This window comes from Aotus nancymaae, unplaced genomic scaffold (genome assembly GCF_030222135.1).
Source record: "Aotus nancymaae isolate 86718 unplaced genomic scaffold, 86718_ANA_hifiasm-v0.15.2.pri h1tg000007l, whole genome shotgun sequence".
Lineage (NCBI taxonomy): Eukaryota > Metazoa > Chordata > Mammalia > Primates > Aotidae > Aotus > Aotus nancymaae.
Genome location: NW_026988418.1, coordinates 60,852,074 through 60,871,604, shown reverse-complemented (window position 1 = coordinate 60,871,604; position 19,531 = coordinate 60,852,074). Strand labels below are relative to the sequence as shown.

General features: G+C 36.0%; 1 protein-coding gene across 2 annotated transcripts in view; it reads right to left on the bottom strand.

The window, feature by feature from the left end:
• Positions 1-19,531, bottom strand: part of TRIM33 (tripartite motif containing 33) — a 126,559-nt gene that overhangs the window by 11,625 nt on the left and 95,403 nt on the right. For both annotated transcript variants that reach the window (XM_021672716.2, XM_064372674.1), the window contains exons 10-15: positions 19,163-19,327; positions 15,954-16,154; positions 5,434-5,566; positions 3,955-4,018; positions 2,264-2,423; positions 814-1,163 (exon numbers count right to left, since the gene is read on the bottom strand). In XM_021672716.2, coding sequence (XP_021528391.2) covers positions 814-1,163; positions 2,264-2,423; positions 3,955-4,018; positions 5,434-5,566; positions 15,954-16,154; positions 19,163-19,327 — 1,073 coding nt within the window. The remainder of the gene's footprint in view (positions 1-813; positions 1,164-2,263; positions 2,424-3,954; positions 4,019-5,433; positions 5,567-15,953; positions 16,155-19,162; positions 19,328-19,531) is intronic.

Here is a 19,531-nt window from a genome sequence, read left to right as displayed (position 1 = left end):
GTAAGAGTAAAGAAAAAGAAGGCCCTTATTATACCTCTTGCAAATAACTACACCTCTGAAGACTTAGGTAAGAAATTACAACTCTTACCTAAAAACATTCTGACACTGTTTAATTATCTAGTAGTTTTCTAATCCAAAAGGTTGACTCTTTCAAAGAAGGTAGTATTATTCGATTAAAGTTACTGTTACTGCTTCATGGGTATTTGAGATAAGATTTTTTTTTTTTTAATTTATAGCAAGAAAAAAGCTGGTTTACCCCCAAGAATACGGATTTACTTTCACTAAAAAGGAATTTGGGGATAAGAGAGAAAGGAGAAGAGTGAAAAAAAACCAGCATGATCCTACTATTTTACGGTCTATGAAATCAGAGACGAGACTGCATGAACATAAAATATTAAATGGAAGGGAAGAACTACAGCTCTTCTAAACCAAAACCTACCACTTGTAGATGCAAAAATTGATCCCTGATAATTAGTGAATTGCCGACACTTACTACAGAATTATAACCAGACTACAGGTTTTGTAACCTTAGCCTCCAATTAATTTAGAATTTTATCTATTTTCCTTATACTGAATATAAATGAAAGGCCAAGAGATGAAATCTACTCTTTAACATTAATGTACCACTTAGATCTTAGATATTTTATTGTTCTGTTGTTAGTTTCCCTGGAAGGTAATACCAAGAGAGTAATAGGCTCCCAGTTTTATAGAAATACTATGCACAGGTTAGAAGTCCATCTGCCCTGAACAACTTTCTGTTATTTTTTTTTAGCTTATGAAAGTAACACCAAAAGTCAATTATTTCACTGGTACCTTGGAAAGCTAAGTAGTGTTGGAACATGACAAGTTAGATGAAAGACCTTTGGACATTTTTCGCAGCACAAGAGATCCCCTCCATTTTGGCAGACAGCACACCAGTCTTCATTTGGGTCATCATCTTTGCTGTTGCCATCTCCTCCAATCCTTGCTGACCTGTGCATGAGGCTTCGAATTGGGGACTTCCCATTAACAAGGCTGCTGAGCCCTGACTGTTTGCAGCTTTCATTCATATCTGTAGGTTCAGTTTTCACATGGTTTTCCAGGCTTGCCAATGTATCCAATTCACTTTCTAGATGCAGGTTGGTTGAGAGCGGTGGTGTCAAGCTACTCTCAGGACTGCTCAACTAAAACAAAACAATGACAAATTCTTGAAGAATTATTTAATCTTTATTGAATGCAGTATGTGTATTTAAAAGTTATGTGAATATACACGAAGATATACTGACATAATTCAAATTTATTTTATAAATCACAATAGTGCCATAAAGAAATGACAACCCCAAAATTAGTCAGGCATGCTAACATGTGATTTTAAGGGGTCTGCCCCTCTAATAATGTCTCATTCAGATAATAAGTAAATTAATTAAACTGTTAAGCTACTGATTTGGAAGTGAGCACAGGGTTATACTTTTTCTTGAGAGAGTTAATTATGGCACACTCCTTTTCACACCCAGAATGTTTTGCACAGCATCTGAGAAGCACTCTATAATATTCTTCTGCTGACCTATCATCTTACTATACTGTAGGAAGACTGCAACAATGTAAAATAAATTGTTCGCCACCCTTTGCACTCATTTTTTTATGGGGGTACTTTCTAAACCAAGTTCTAGATGAAGGGGTAACAGTACTCCAAACCCAAGGCTGAATCTCTTGCTCTTTGAATCTACATATACTGTGTTAAATATACTAATACCCTCAGATGAATTCCTATGTGCCAACCATATAAAAAAGGAAAAAGAAGCCCGATCAGAAGGAGAAAACAAAAATAAAAATATCTAAACCAAGAGGGGCTTAGCCTTCCTTCATTCTATATGATAAATTTTATAAAATGTTCCACTCAAGGAACTCTAAAATGGTTAGTAATTCATGAGCCAAAAGACAATCTTCCTATCACAAAACTCTATCAATAAATTTCTTTTGTGTCAGCAATCTTAACACTGACCTCACAGGTCCAGGAGAATGCCAAAGATCTTTTGTGGCCTGAGATTCAATGTGACTACTGAAATAATAATTTCAGAAGAAGATAGAATCTGATTTAGCAGCATCATGGCAAAAATACTGAAAGAAAGTTGAGTTAGAAAAAGGTATCTAGCTTGTGCCAGGCATGAAATTTCAAAAATAAATAAATGTTCCTAGAACCACTACTCAGTCTTAATATACTCAGAACTGAAAGGATCAATGAAGTGATGTCCTTAATCCCTGTCAGACCCCAGTGGGAGCTTACCATGCAAGCACTCCTCCTGCCATCCTCTGTTTTTTCTTGTTTCACACCTCCTGAAAAGCTACATATTTCATCTTCAGTCCCAGGTTCTTGCTTGACCTTCACTTGATCAGATTTGAAACTAAGACTTGTCTTCTCAGCAGTTCTTCCTGATGACCCACAGCTAATAAGACACAACAAATAAATATCACATACATTTGACAATATGGTATAAATAAAAACAATTATATGAAAAGTAATGTTCACTAAAGTGAAGACAACAGATGACTAACTTTATAAAAGATAAGGATACCTCATAATGTAGTTAAGAGGAATGTGGTATAAAGCCTAGCTTCAAACTCTTTAAAATTATGCAGCAAACTTTCAGAAGATCCTAAAAACACATTTTATGGTTTGAAGCACTTATGTCTTAACACTCACACATACATATATTCCTATTTCTTAGCTCTAACCCCTGAAAAAGCCTAAGAAACAATGAACAACTCAGGAGCAACGAGTGCTACTGGTACTAGAATATTATTCTCAAACACTATTTTCCTGCTTTCCTGTTAACATTACCAGAATTTCCTGGGAAAGTGGCTGATTCAAGGTCTGAAGCAAGAAATGTACAAAATGAACCACGGAAGCTTTCAAAGACTGCAGTGATTACAGCAAAAGGACTAAGGAGCAAACCTGAAAAAGCTCTGACAGGCCAAAGATGGAATAATTTAAGCATTCAATACATAAATAACATATATAATGGATTAAAACATATAAAGTATGTTTAAATAGATGTGTCCATAAAGGTAGTAATAATAAAACTGTCACTGTTGCAGAGTGTTGGAAATAAATTCATTACCCTAAAAGCAGGGAAATAAACAGAAAGAATTTATCCTATCTTTCCTATAACCCAATAGCTGATGACAGAAAGTTTCTCTTTACAGAAGTATTCTAAAGAAATAATGATACAATAATTAAAATATCATATTTCAACCAGCAGAAAAATAATAGAGCTAAACAATAATTATTAACAATTGCTATCACAAAAAAAAAAAAAACCCAACCAGGCGTAATTCGCCCCTGATGGAAGTATACACTACCACGTCTTCTTGCCCTCCCTTCCCCCAAATCAAACCTAACTCTGATAGACCCTTTTGACCTAAATACCAACATAGACAAAAAACAGGAGGCAGTGTACTTAAATGACAAGATGGAGAAACTGGGAAAACACTATAGGAGAAACTATATTTTTACAACAAATAAATTGATAATGATGTAAACAAACTGATGGCAATGTATACAGCTTAACTGTATCTGATTCAAAGAAATCACCTTTTTTTTTTTAAAAAAAGTTACTTGTTGCAAAAATCGGAAACACTAAACATTCACTGGATCTCTACTGATATTAAAGAATGAGCTGTTAAATTGTTTTAGGTGTGATAACGGTTCTGTGGTTATAAATTGTTAAAATTCTTTTCATTAAGTGATACTGAAACAGTCACGAGTGAAACGACTGAGATTTGTTTCAAAATAATTCAGACCAGGAGGGAATTGGTAGAAGTACAGAAGAAATAGGATTGGTCATTATTTGATCACTATTAAAACTAGGTGATAAGTATACAGGGGTTCATTGCAATATTAAACTTTTATTACATATATTTGATGTTCTTCTTAACAAAAAGGAAAAAAATAGTTATTCATAACATAATACTCACCTGCCTCGACTGCCAGTACTAGAAGTACTAGGGGGTCTCACAGGTGTGTGAGAATTGGATAAACCTAAAAAGTAGTAAGTCAAAATGAGTATCAATGCATATAGAATATTTGGAATTCTACCTACTGGTTACAGAACTCAAGACTATTATAACCCAGCTAAAAAATTCCTGGAAATCAGACCTAGTCACAAAGTCAGGGATGGATGCATGTTAACCATTAGCAGATATCAACCAGTTTCTCTCAGCTATGCCCAGACATCACCTTAGAATCCTCCTCAGAGCACCACTATCCAGTCAACAAAACAGACCAAGAAAACATGATCTGCCATCCCCCAACAAGTTATCTGATAATATATTCTACTTAGGTTCCCATTAATTATTTTCAGAAGTCCTGAAATAATTCTTAATAAACCTTAAAAATTATGTGATTTAAAAATATGTTAATGTTGCAGCTCATGGAAAAACCACATTTACATTTGAACTGTTCTTCCTCTAGAAATAAGTAGGTGGTCTGTTTCAGTAAGAAATAAGTAACATTTAATTCACATCAGAAAAATACATTCAGTAACACTTCTAGACTGTTAACCTGTTTGGAGTTGCTTCAATCATGCATTCAAGAGTCCCAATTAAATCACTGAGTAATATGGTTAATAAAACCACTAGGATTTTGGAAGAGAGTTACATATCATGGCTATTTTAATAGTTCTCAGCAAATTTTTTATTTTAAAATTATAGTTTGAAACTTAACCTGCCCTTCAGCTTTTTAAAATCATTTTTGAATGTTTCATTATTTTACAAAGTGTTTTAAAGTTGACTTGAAACCAAAGAACTCTTCAACTGACCCTTTGTATTATAAAATATAAGATTAAACCCATCAAAGACTGTGAATATAGTAAAGGTTGAGTACTTTGAAGTTCTGAACAGTATAGACTACAGATATGTATTAATATAGCTTCAGCTGGCAAAAGAGTACCAACAGTATTTGAGCAAAAATAATTACAAAGATCAAGGAAAAAAAATATCTGTTACTACATCAACTTGGCTAGGATATGATACTCAACTGTTTGGCCAAACAGCATAGATGTGAAAGCATTTTTAGATGGGATTAACATTTAAATCATTAGACTTCGAGAAAAGGAGTTATCTTCCATAATGCAGGTAGGCCTCACACAACCAGGTGAAGCCCTTTTAAGAGAGAAGAGAAGATGGAGCCCTGTTCTCTCCCCCACCTCGTGCCCCAAAGAAGAAATTTTGTCTCAAGACCGTAACAATATTCTTACCTGGGTCTCCAGCCTGCCTGACGTGCCCGGTCAACACCAACAATCACATGGGCCAATTCCTTACAATAAATCTCTAATCTCCCTTTCTTTCCTCATGTAGACCTCCTACTTACTCTGTTTTTCTGGAGAATTCTGACTAAGATACTGAGATTCTTTTTAAGGTGTTAAAAAAATAAGGTAATACCCCTGTTTGCTTTACCTGATGATCCTGGAGAAAGGGCAGAGGGTCCTGGGGAAGGATTCATGGTGCTTGTAGGCTGTGGGGGTAGGTGACTGCCTGAGATGTATCTACTTAGTAGATTATCTAAACTACTTGAGCCAGCATCTTCCAACTGAAGAGAAAGAAGATAAAGACAAATTTGCTTTGATTAAAGCAGATAAGTTATTAACTTTGTGTCACTGCTTATACTCAGTTTATTAATAACCTAACAGATTATCCAATATCAAGCTGAGTTTAATTATTGCTTCCTTAGGCTCCCCTGAGGACCCACACAGTATAAAGTTTATGTGGATAAAACTGTATTATTCAACAAACAGCTAGGTGCTCAGAGCAAAACATAATGATCTACTAAATCCTGTATGTTCTATTATGAAAATAGCTGACATGCTCTGACACTTCTGTGGTTTCTCAAAATTGCTGCAGGACCTATATTTATCAGTATTCTTGTCCCCAGTATCCCTCCATTTCAATGTCCACAATCATTCACTTAAATAGAAATGTCAGCATATTAGTACCCAACTCTAAAGCTCAGAAAAATTCTTATAGCCCACAGAAAGCCCTTAGCTTGACATATAAGGCCCCTTACTACAAAGAAAAGGGCACAGTCAACAGTATGTATGAGCCCTTTCCTTACTTAGAGGCAGTAAAATAAAGCCAGAAGACGCAGAACTATGATTCTGGGCCTGTTCTCAACCTGAACATCAGTTCCCTATCTTTAAAACATGCCACCTATATTGTAGAACTGTGATGATTAAATGAGAGAATACGTAAGAAAGAGTAAAAATATATTATTTATTAGTATTACCTTAAGTCTTACACTATTTCATATAAGAAATGGTCATATTGTTCTTTTTAATTTTGAGACAGGGTCTGGATCTGCTGTCCAGGCTGGAGTAACAGTGGCATCATCTGGACTCACTGTAACCTCTACCTCCTGAGCTCAAGCCATGTCCCCCAACTCAGCGTCCTGAGTAACTAGGACTACAAGCATGAGTCACCATGCCTGGCTAATTTTTGTATTTTTTGTTGAGATGAGATTTTGCCACATTGCCCAGGTTGGTGTCCAACTCCTGAACTCAAGCAATCTATACTCCTTAGCCTCCCAAAATACTGGGATTACAAACAAAACAAAACCCATGCCAAAGGCATGAAAGGCTGAAGGCGAAAGTAGGCAGTGGGTTAGTTAGAGGGATAATTAAAGGACAGCAGCAGCTGTGTTACCCTGTGGTCATAGCTGTTAGCCAAGGATGCACTTGTAAAGCTGTAACTACAGGTGAATCCCTAGCTGCAACTCAAGTCAACTGGAAGATTTGTTATGAGGGAGTACCTAATGTGGGCCAGAGATGAAAATGGGGCTGCATCCCACCTAAAAACAAAGAAGGGGGAAGATGATTCAAAACAGACATGAAAATCCCATGTTACCCATTTCCATTCCTTTTTATACTCCTCACTTGCAATTTGTATCTCTTGCTAGTAACTCTAAGGCTAGAGAACGGACAGGTCAGCAAGAGGCAAAAAGGAAGTACATTAAAGGGCATCCCTGTCATTATAGCCTCCAACAGGGAGGTATTAACTGAAGCATTCACCTCTGAGTTTCACTAGACATGAATAGAGAGTCTCCATAAATAAAGTTAAAAGTCTAACTGGAAAGATATTAATTCATTTACTCATTAAAGCAATGTTTTGTGAGTATCCCTGAATAAGTGCATGGAAATATGACAGATATTTTATAATTTCAATAATTAAAAAAAAAAAAGCCACAGTCCAACAGGAAAATAAGCAAAGACATTTCACAAAAGACAAAAAGATAATTTACAGAAGAAATAAAAATAATCAATGAATGTAAGAAAACCAATTTCACTAATCAAAGAAATGAAAATAAAATTAACAATAATGTCATTTTAATCCATCAGATTGGAAAAGATGGAAGAATGATTACTCATATTGGGAAGATAGTGCAAAAATGGGCATTTTCAAATATATAAGCTGGCACAATATTTTTTTGTAGAACAATCTGTCAATATCTATGTGAAATTTAAACGTGTAATCACTTTTGGCACAGTAATGACACTTCTACCAACTTAGCTTACAGAAATATGTGTGTTTAAAATTACACACATCGTGCCTCAATGCAGCTTTTTACAAATGGCATTAAAGTTTAAATGACATCCAATAAACTAAACATACTCAAAGTGTAGGATTTAATGTGAAAGTTTAAAGTATTTTCACATAGTATACAACTGGGAAACCAAAATCAAGAATAGTAAACAGATCTTATCTATCACTCCCAAGATTCCTCATGCCCCATGGTAATCAATCCCTCTCTTAAACAATCTGTCCTCAACCAACCACTCATCTGTTTTCTTCAGCTTTAGGTTTTTTTTCCCTAGAGTTTTATATCATTTGAAGTATATACTATGTACTTTTTTCATCTGTTTTTTTCACTCAGCATAATTATTCTGACATTTATCCATGCTGTTCGATTAAGTGCATTCCTTTTCACTGTTGAGTTAATATTCATTATATGAACATGTAATTTGTTTATCCATTTATCTGCCAGTGGGTATTTGGGTTGTTTCCAGTTTTTGCCTTATTAAAAATAAAGCTGCTATAAACATTTGAGTACAAATCTTTGTATAGAATATTTCCAGTTTTCTTTTGGCAAATAAATAAAAGCAAAATGACTTCACATTATGACAAATACACATTTAACTTTTAAAGAAACTGCTAAATTTTTTTCAAAATGATTGTACCATTTTACAGCCCCAACAGTGTTTGAAGGTTCTAGTTCCTCCACATTTTCACCAATACTTGCTATGGTTATGTTAAGAGTATTTAATTTTAGCCATCCTAGTAAGTATGTCATGGTACATCTCACTGTGGTTTTAACTTGCAACTTCCTAATGAGACAGTAACATCCTTTCACAAATGCAGCTTTGTTTTTAATAGTAACATATGAGAGAGAAACCAAAAGTTCACCAAGAGAGGACTTTAAAACCCCCATGAAATGGAATACCATAAGGATCAAAACACAAGGAAACTCTAAGAACTGACAGAAAAAGTCCAAAAACATAAAACTTGCAATACAGTATTTATAACACTAGGTGTGTACATGTGGTATCATCTCATTTTGTGTTACTTAAACAAATTACAAGATGGACATGGCAGCTCATATCTGTAATCACACCAAGGTAAGAGGATCACTTGAGACTAGAAGTCAAAACCAGCCTGGTCAACTATTAATAGCAAGACCCTATCCTACAAAAAATTTAAAAATTAGCCAGGCATGGTAGCATGTGCCTGTAGTCCCAGTTACTAGGGAGACTGAGACAGAAGGATCCCTTGAGCTCAAGAGTTCAAGGCTGCAATGAGCCAAGGATCGTACCACTGCACTCCAGCCTGGGCAACAGAGTGAGACCCTGTCTCAAAACAAAACAAAATAAACCAAAATAAATTACAATACACACACATACACACACACACACACACACACACGTATTTTTAAATTCATGTTTGTATATTTCTAGGGAAAAATCTGAAAGGATGTACACCAACTGGTTATAGTGCTGGGATTTACTCAGGTGAAAGAATGGGCTAGACAGATATTTTTGTTTTTTTCCTTTTTCTTTTTTAAAAGCTACAATGGTTTTGTATGGCCCACAAAGGCCTTTAAAAAGTAGGCAAATCTGATAGTTCATGTACACTGTTTCTACTCCACCAAAACCCTTCAAAAATAGTTTCTCATTGAGTTTAGGATAAAAATCCAAAATCCTTTATGTAGCTTAAGAAGGCTACCTGATCTGGTTTCTGTTTCCCTCTACAGACTCATTTCATGTCACTTCCATCTAGGCCCTTCTCTCTTTCCTGTTCTTCAATGACCTTTTCTCTGTTCTTCAAAAGTGCCCAGTTCCTTTGACCTTGTGGGATTTGAAATTCTTCTCTTTTTACCTAATAAAATTTACTGCTGAGATCTCCTTGCTAACTCCTACTCAGCTTCCAGGTTTCAAAGAGGTTTTAACAACCCACTAGGTATTATTGGGTTCTCTTGGTATATACTCACCTTAGGTTGACGCCTTGTAATTTCCCCCTTTGAGTAATGCTATACAACTTATTATAAGTAGGGTTTTAAAAAAATCTATAAATGTCTGCATTCTCCTGGCCTGTAAACTCCATGACAGCAGGTCTCTCTTATTCCCACTGTTCCTCAAGATAAATATAATGTGCTAAACACACTTGGATGAATGGTTATAATTTTCCTATGAAGCATAATAGGAAAGCATAATAGGGGTCCTTCCTCCCAAAGCTTACTTTATAATAATGAGGGCTGGTGAAAAAGAAAAGAAAGAAAAATCATCGTAACAATTAACATTTATTGAATACTTAACATGTCATGCACCAAACTTAATTTTACCAACATATCCATGAGGCAGATTCTTTTTTTTTTTTGAGACAGGGTCTCATTCTGTTGCCCAGGCTGGAGTGCAGTAGCACAATCACAGCTCACTGCAACCTTGAACTCCTGGGCTCAAGGGATCCTCCTACCTCAGCTTCCCGAGCAGCTAGGACTACAGGGTCCATGCCAAGATGCCTGGCTCATTTTTAATTTTTTTTTGTAGAGACTGGGTCATGCTACGTTGCCCAGGCTAGTTTCAATCCTGGCCTCAAGTGCTCTTCCTATCTTGGCCTCCTCAAAGGTGCTTTACACGCAGAGCCACTGCACCCAGATTTAAGAGAGCTTAAAATAAAAAAGTGACAAAGTCAGCATTAAAAAAAAAAAATCACAAAATCTGACCTCAGACTTGACTTTATCATCTATAGTATACCTAATTGCTTTGAATCTCATACTCCTTTCATGGCTTTTGTTGTTTCTGCATATATAATTCCTATCCGGAATATCTGCCTTCTAACTAACCTTGACTAGTTAACACTCGCCTACTTATCTTTCAAGTCCAAATTTAAGATTATCTCATATAAAGTCTATTCTGACTTCCACAAGCAGATGTAGAATCTTTTGCCTCTATTCTTTCACCATCATTTATACACATCCATTTGTACCAATAAGCTCACTGTTTTGACCCTGCTTAGAAAACTGTCGCCTGGCCAGGCGCAGTGGTTCACGCCTATAATCCCAACACTTTGGGAGGTCGAGGTGGGCAAATCACCTGTAGTCAGGAGTTCGAGACCAGCCTGGCCAAAGTGGTGAAACCCTGCCTCTACTAAAAATACAAAAAATGAGCTGGGTAGGGTGGCGCACGCCTGTAGTCCTAGCTACTAGGGAGGCTGAGGCAGAAGAATCACTTGAGCCATGGAGGCGGAGGTTGCAACGAGATGAGATTGCGCCACTGGACTCCAAACTGAGCAACAGAGAAAGACTCCGTCTCGAGAAAAAAAAAAAAAGAAAAGAAAACTGTCTCCCTATTAGATAGGAAACTCCTTAAGGTCAAGGTCCATTTCCCTTTGATCCTTATATAATCAGTAACTAGGGTCTAATACATTTTCTCAAATATTTGTTAAAGAAAATATACAAGTGCATTAATAACAGTGATCCATGTTTCCAGAAATGTTCTAGTGTTATGCTGTATTGAAGACTTGGCCTTGAACCTAATAAAAGGATTCCATATTTAGGTGCTATTCTACTGATCATCAGGAAAATACTACATTTTATCAACAAACAAAAATGTTCTATATCTGATTAATGAGATACATGTACTGTGCATAAGTGAAACACTAAAAATGATACTACAAAACATTCCGTTTTCCATTTACTATCTACTATTACCTTCTTGCATAACCAAAATGTAAATGTTAAAATTCTTCATTTTAATATATTTCTTTTAGTTACCTAACCACCATTAATACATCTGACTTAGTAGGTCAATGGTGACATTGAGTCACTTCTATCTTATTACTCCTGGTTGTGCCTTCTCACTCCCTCAAGCCTTTGCATATACCATTTCCCAAGTCTAAAACAACATCTCTATCTTGACCAACAAACCATATCTCATATCTACACTAAAGTACAATTCAGTCCTTAAGGCAGTTTTCTTATTAGGCAAAAGAAAATTGAGACTTCGCCTCTACATTTCAATCTTAAACTTAGCTATCTTGGCTATTTTAGCAGCTTAAACTAATGCTAACGCTAGATTTTCTCCATGTGAATTCTTAATCTAGCCAAAATAAGTAGAAGAACAGTTAAAAATAATCCATAAGTGTGCTTAACCTGAATATGTTTCCTGTAAAACCTGCAGAAGTTAGACAATTAAACCTCTTTCCTTGATAAATAGCAATGCAACAACAGCCTAGTATACTACATTCATACTTGTATGAACTTGTACATGAAAGCTCACAACAGCATTATTCCTAACAGCCAAAGAGTAAAAAAGCAAATGTTCACCGACTGATGAACAAATATGATATATGTATACAATAAAATATTATTCAGCCATAAAAAAATGAAGTCCTAATACATGCTAAAACGTGGATAGACCTGAAAAACATTAACCTAAGTAAAAGAAGCCAGACATCAAAGGTCTGATATAATTCCATTCATATGTGGAATGTCCACGGAGACAAAGTAGATTAGTGGTTTCCAGGGGCTGGAAGAGAAGGATATGAGTCACTGCTAATGAGTACAGTTTTTTTTTTTTTTTTTTTTTTTTGAGGTAAAGAAAATATTCTTGAATTAGTGGTAATGGTTGTACAATCCTGTGAATGTACTAAAAACCACTGAATTGTACAATTTTAGAGTGGATCTCATGGCATATGAATTGCATTTCAATAAAAAAGTAGATGATACTTGCTTCTCCCTTTGTAAGGTTAAGAACTGGAACCAAGTCTTGTTTATCTCCTTATTCTCAACGCTTGAGTACTTTAGCACACAGTAAGTGCTTAGTAAAAACTAAATGACACTGTTATACTGTGCATACCTCTGGTTGCCTAAAGGCTCTCAACACCATGTCTTTCCAGGCCTACAATCCCAAACTACCTCCCTGGTATTTTTACAGGCAGTGTGGAGAAAGAACTGCACTTAGGATTAGTAGTCTGGACTTAAAATTCCATCTTTTCTATCTATCATGTGACTCCAGGAAAGTCACTAATGAAACTGCCTGCATTAGTTCATTTTCACACTGCTATAAAGATACTATCTGAGGTTGGTTAATTTATAAACAAGAGGGTTTAATTGACTCACAGTTCTGTATGGCTGGGGAGGCCCCAGGAAACCTACAATCATGGCAGAAGGAAAAGGGGAAGAAGGCACCTTCTTCACAAGGTGGCAGGAGAGAGAGTGTGCAGAGGAAACTGACACTTTAAAAACCATCACATTTTGTGAGAACAGCATGAGAGAAACCGCCCCCATGATCCAATCACTTCCTACCAGGTCCTTCCTTCCACAAGTGGAGATTATAATTCGAGGTGAGATTTGAGTGAGGACAGAGCCAAACTGTATGACTGCCTTTGCAAAAACTGTATCAGTGAAAGAGTCGGGAGGATCTGATCTAACAAACCTCCCTCTTTCTTGCCTTTAGCCTTCATGCTGACATTAATGATTCCTGGGCTTGAGACAAGCTGATTTAGGAAGACATTTAGTTTATAGTTTACATGATGACAGCCCTTCCCCAAAACTCCACTGCCTTTGTAAAGTTAAGGAGATACTACCAGACTAGGAGGAGGAAAGGAGCCTGAATTCTGCTAAGGTGATGACATAAAGGACTGCCAGCCATTATCCTGGAGGTCGTAAGATAGATAACTTCCTCAATTACTCCTGCAGATAACAATCACTATTGCTGAACCTAAGGATGGCCTTTTTGGATATTTTTTGAGGTTTCTCACATGTCTGACACAGACGATGGCTCCGGCTGGACCCAACAAGCCCTCCTGTGGCCCCACCCAAAAGTGATTCAGCAAGTAAGGGGGATCATTTCCCACACCCATATGACTGCATCCCCCAGCCAATCAGCAGCAAGCACCCATTGCCTAGCTGCCCTCACCCCTTCCTCCAAACTACCTTTGAAAAATCCCTAAACTGCCAGGCATGGTGGCTCACGCCTGTAATCCCAGCACTTTGGGAGGCCGAGGGTGATCACCTGAAGTCCAAAGTTTGAGACCAGCCTGGCCAACATGGTGAAACCTTGTCTCTACTAAAATACAAAAATCAGCCAGGCGTGGTGCTGTGCGCCTGTAATCCCAGCTACTCAGGAGGCTGCAGGAGAATTGCTTGAGTCTGGGAGGCGGAGGTTGCAGTGAATCAAGATTGTGCCACTGCACTCCAGCCTGGGTGACAGAGCTAGACCCCATCTCAAAACAAACAAATAAACAAAAAAACCCCCTCTAAACCACAAGCCTTCAAAGAGATTGATTTGAGTAATAACTCCGTCTCCTGTGTGGTGTGGGTGGCCTCGTGTCAATTAAACTCTTTCTTTACTGCAATGCCATGGTCTCTGTGAATTGATTTTGTTTGTGCAGTGAGCCGAATAAACCTGTCAGGCAGTTATACTAACCTCTCTTACTCTTATCCATAAAATAGGGACATTACATAACAGGTGATTTTAAGTATTAAACTTACATACTGCCTGTGAAAGCGCTTCACAAAATATAAGCTCTTAACTTAGAAATGTTACTTTTTAATTTATATTATAAAACTTTCCATTCTATATAGTCCAGTCCTCTCATCATCATCAAAACTACCATTTCCTCAGCCAAAAAAGGCTTCTCCTAACATTAGGGAAGCAATCAGATTAAGAGAATTCACAGTACGTTAGTGATTTCTGAACAATTTTGTTAATAATAGTGCATTGTATTCAGAATTTTTGCTAAATGAGTGAATTACAACTGCTCTTATAGGAGCAAGGGGATGGGTAATTATGTGAGATGATGGATATGTTAATTTGTTTCACCATAGTAACCATTTTACTCTATGTATGTATAACATCATGTTGTTACCTTAAATATACACAAAACTAACTTTAAATAAAAATTTTCAAAAAGTTCGAAGCTATAGAAATATTTTTAAAACTCTTACATAAGCCCATTAAAACCCACTAAAACAAAACATTGAACTGCAGCCACAGAAACAATCATGGGTGCTACTGTCAAAACAGTTTCATTGCTCCTTGTTCCTATGGTGACCCTGGACTCCAAGATATGAAAGTAACTCATACAAAGCATAAAATAATTCAGTATAACGCTGGCAGATTATATTTACATTAAAAAAATGCTTTTAACTGAAACAAACTGATGAAATTTCAGAAGGATCCAAAGGATCCTTGTCTTCAGTTGAAAGGGGCAAAAGGCTTCACTCAAAGGTCCTTCACATTCCATCTATTCCTCTTCTCCATCATTTCTCATCTCAGTAGAAGCCTCAAAGTTTCTAACATCTTGGCCTTCCAACCCCATCCTTTTCCCAACTGACTACCTCTTTTGGACCTAACAGAAAAACAACAAAGATCTAACCACATTTTGGACCTAGGTCTTCTCTCTGGCTCCAGGAGTGCATCATCTGACACAATGTTTGCCTGTGGCAAGTGGTAGAAAGGGAGGAACTAGCCTTTTAGCAAAGGTGATATTAATCTACCATTATTGTACTTCTGTTTAGACAGTCCCATAATTTGCTATTCATATGACACTCAATTCCCCAGAACTTTAAAATATTGAGAAATGCTAGTTTTAGCAAACGAACTTTTCAAGGCTCAAATATTTAGATTTAACTTTGTTTCTTTAACTGACAAATAACAATTGTGTCTACTTATGGTGTACAATGTAATGTTCTGATCTGGGTTATAGAAAGATTGAATCAAGCTAATGAAGACATCTAACCCCACTAACCCATCATTTTTTTGTGGTGAGAATATTAAAAATCCATTTTAGCAATTTTTAAATATATAATACACTATCAGTCAACTGTGGTCACTGTGAAATGCAAGAGATCACTAAAAGTTATATCCAAAAAGAACTGAAATTGGTATATCAGAAATTATCTGCACTTCCATGTTCACTTCAGCATTATTTACAATAGCCAAGATATGTAAGCAATCTAAGTGTCCATCAATGGGTGAATGGATTTTTTAAAATGTGGTATATATATACAATGGAATATATCATATAGCCTCTAAAAAGAAGGCAATTCTGTCATCTTGCAACAACATGAATGGAACCAAAGGACATTATGCTATGTATAATAAGCCAGGCAGAGAAAGACAAAAACTGACTAATCTCACTTACATGTGGAAACTAAAAATGTCCATCTCATAGAAACAGAGAATAGAAAGGTGGTTAACCGGAGGCTTGAGAAGGTGGGTGGGGATTGAGGAAAGAGAGGATGTCGATGAAAGGTTCAAAGTTTCACTTAGACTGGAGACTTTTAGTGATTCAGACTTTACACTTTAGAAATTTCTAGGCAATGTTGATTCTGAATTTTAAAAAAACACCTGAAATAAAATAAATACTCTAACTCTCTAATTAACATTAAGTTTAATGAAGCTTCATTCAACTTAAATACAAACCTGTATGGGTGGAATATCTGGCAGCGATGGAAGGTTTTCTGGATTGGTAACTGAGGGAATTAGCTCTATTGCTGTAACAGATGGGCTGGTGGGACCTCGGTTTGCATTTGCCATAGTTGCTGTAGTAGGGCTCGTTGGGTTGATTGTGGTGTTATGTACCGATACTACGGGAAAGGGTCCAGCATGCCCTGGGTTTGAGTGCTAATAAGAAAGAAGACATTGTCATTACTTGATCTGCCAGAATAGCTGAATATAAACTATATCTTTACGATGTTTAGTTTAGGAAGGAAACAGAAGAAATAAAACGGACCTTTTCAAACTTATTCAGGAGAAAGAGTTCAAACTTAGCCTTTTCATTTTTCTATTCATTTTTGTGTAGTATCTAGGGAAAGACAGACTTGCCAACAATTTCCCAACATGTCAGCCTGGTGATATGATGCTATTTCAGAACAAGAAAGTATGTAACAGAGGATCTGTAAGCCTCCAAGTTTTCAAACACCAGGGTAAGACAACTACCATTCTGTCTATATTCCTCTTCCACCCTTAGTCATTTTTCTAATAAAAACAATTATGTAATGCAGCTTGATGTGGTAGGAAGAACAATGAATTTACAGAAAAGAAAAATGGCATCAAGTCCTGACTCTAATACTGTGTGACCTTAGACAAATCACATAATCTCAGTCATTTAGAAATGTAGATAACAATACCTCACTTGTTTGATTATGAAGGCTGTCATGCGGATCACTTAAGACAATACAGAAAAAAATCTTTAGAAAACAAATTATACACATATAAATAAATTATTTGAAGTATTTAAAAACTAAAAATGCTTAATAACATTCAGTGATTTCTGTAGGGGTATACCCAAAGTCTAAGGAAAATGTTCTGAGATGATTCATTAGTCTGATTGTGTAGCTTCTGTGCTCTGACAAGGTATCCTTGGCTCCTGGAAATACTTGAAGGCCTTCCATGAACTAAGGGATACATGATTATGTGAAGAGACTGAAGGCAATAAATGTTCAGATCCTCAACCTTTTGTATGTACTCTTTAAAAAGAAAAAAAAAAATCTGATTTGCCTGAGAATGTGCCATGCTCTGTTTGTTGGATCTTCTTTTCCACCACTTTCACAACTGCCCTTCCCCCGCCCCTGACAAAAGAACACCATCCCTTTGACCATTCCTAAATCTTATTCTAGGAACACTGCACCAGGAAGGAAAAAAACCTGCAGAAATAACTAACAGTACAATTGGAAAGAATGATGTTGGGTGTGTGACTCCAAAACCTGGGTAACAAATACGTTTAACAAAAATGAGAACCTGAGGAAGTTGTCACTGATGAAAAGTTTTTAAATAGTTTTGATAGATTGTTTTCTCAGCTTATAATCTAGAAAAAAATTCAAAGAATTGAGGGATATTACTATGATAAAATTATTTTAATTCCCAAATACATAATTTTGAAAACAAGTTTCCTGAGCATTACATAAAAACAAGTCCAAAAAAACTAGTAATAAAAACCAGTGTCGAATTCTGACTTATTTTGAAAAAAAGTAACAGCATACAAACATACATAACCAAAAGCAGGAGATAAAAAGTCTCCATCTAGCTCAAAGAAATGTATATCCAAAGACTTTTGTATCTTCTAATATTCTTAAACCATGTAAATCGACGCATTTTGTTTCAACAATTGTATAATATAATGTTAATTTGGTCCACAGAAAAAGTTTCAAAGCTTGATAATAACCTTATTGTCACGGGAAATTTAACAATTTATTACAATAAACATTTTTTCTGGCAGAAAATTACAACAGTCTAATCTATATCTATCAAACAAAACTGTATTACAGTAAGATTAAACTCTGTTGAGGAAGTAGAAGTGAAAATCAAGTCCAAGGAGAGCTTGCTAGGGTATTTGGAATTCTGGTGAATTCATTTAAAATAATGTAGAGGTTTTTTAACTTTATACCATCAATATTTATTATATGCTATAAAGTATAGCTTTTGAAACTATTTAAACTTAAACCTATAATAGAAATTTTAAATGAAAGCCTTCAATGTGAGGGAGTATGTATTTTTCTTTCTTTCTCTCTCTCTCTCTCTGTCTCTGTCTCTGTCTCTCTCTCTCTTTCTTTCTTTTTTTTAAATAGAAGCACGGTCTTACTATGTTGCCCAGGCTGGTCTTGAACTCCTGGGCTCAAGCAACCCTCCTGCTTAGGCCTCCCAAAAAGCTGGGATTACAGGCATGAGCCACCACTCCCAGCTAAGAAGTGTGTATTTTTTTTTTGCAACAGAGTTTCGCTCTTGTTACTGAGGCTGGAGTGAAGTGTGTATTTTAAAAAGCACTTTCTAGGGGTACATGGACCAAAAAGCCGAAGGACTACTGTTAAAGGACAGCATTTCTTCAACTTTAGTATGCAGATTGACCTGAGAGACTTTGTACAAATTTAAATATCACTGAGTACTCCCCTCGTAGAAACTCTGATTCAGTGATTATGGCTAGGAATCTATTCTTACAAGGTCCCTCACCCCACCCAAGCTGACTGGTAATTCTCATGGTTTTTAGAACACATTTTAAGAAACATAATTCTAAGAGTTTAAAAAAAGACCTCTATTATCTTGTAACTAGAAATTCTATTAAAAAGTAACCTCACTTTATATTCATCTCCCACATAAACATAACTTACTATTTGGGCAAAAATTATAAAACATGTCTCTAAATACACTTATTAAAGAGTATTTACATCCTAAAATGAACAATATTAGAGTAAAGGTGATATAGATATAGATATAGATATAGTTAGCCCTACTACTCTCAAAGCCCTTTTTATATATTAGGATCAAAAGTCACATTAATAGAGCAGAGGAGCATTTTCAGGAAACTAAGTTTCTTGCTATTTTATCATTACCTCTTGTGATTGTAGGTAAAATCATCAGCTCATTAGATTTGCTTTTCACTTCTATAAACTGAATGCGTTAACTACATCAGGGTTTATTAAGCCATAGTATATGATGCACTTAAAGGGATTTTAAAAAGCTCTTTAAATTAAATACAAAATGTTATGTGTATGTTTACTTTTCTGGGATAAGAAGATATATGGCATTAATCAAATTCTCAAACATATCAATGACCTGCTCCCAAAAAGTGCTTAAGAAAAATGGTGTCTTTTAGTTTTAAAATTGTAGGATTCTTACAAATGTAACTCTAGGCATACTTGTCTTTGGAGGTGTGGCTGCATCATGGAATATTGAGGGCCGCTGTGCCTGGGTATCCCTGGTATTCTGGCGGCATTCTGAGCCAGTCTCATTTGATGGGCTTGAAAAGCTCCACAGTTCATGTTGCCTCTTTGCATTGTTTGCACACTGATCAATCGAGGAGGCTACAAAAAGTAGAAATTGCAATTTAATAATTTTAAAATAAATTTATCTTTCAATTATAAAAATAATTGAGTCAAGATAAAAGGGTACAAAGTAAAAAGTATAAATAATTCTTACCGCTAGCCCCAGTCTCCAGATGACTGGTAATGACTAGTTTGTGTATCACTCCCAAATTTCCCTTTTATCTCTCTCTTTCCCGCTCCCTC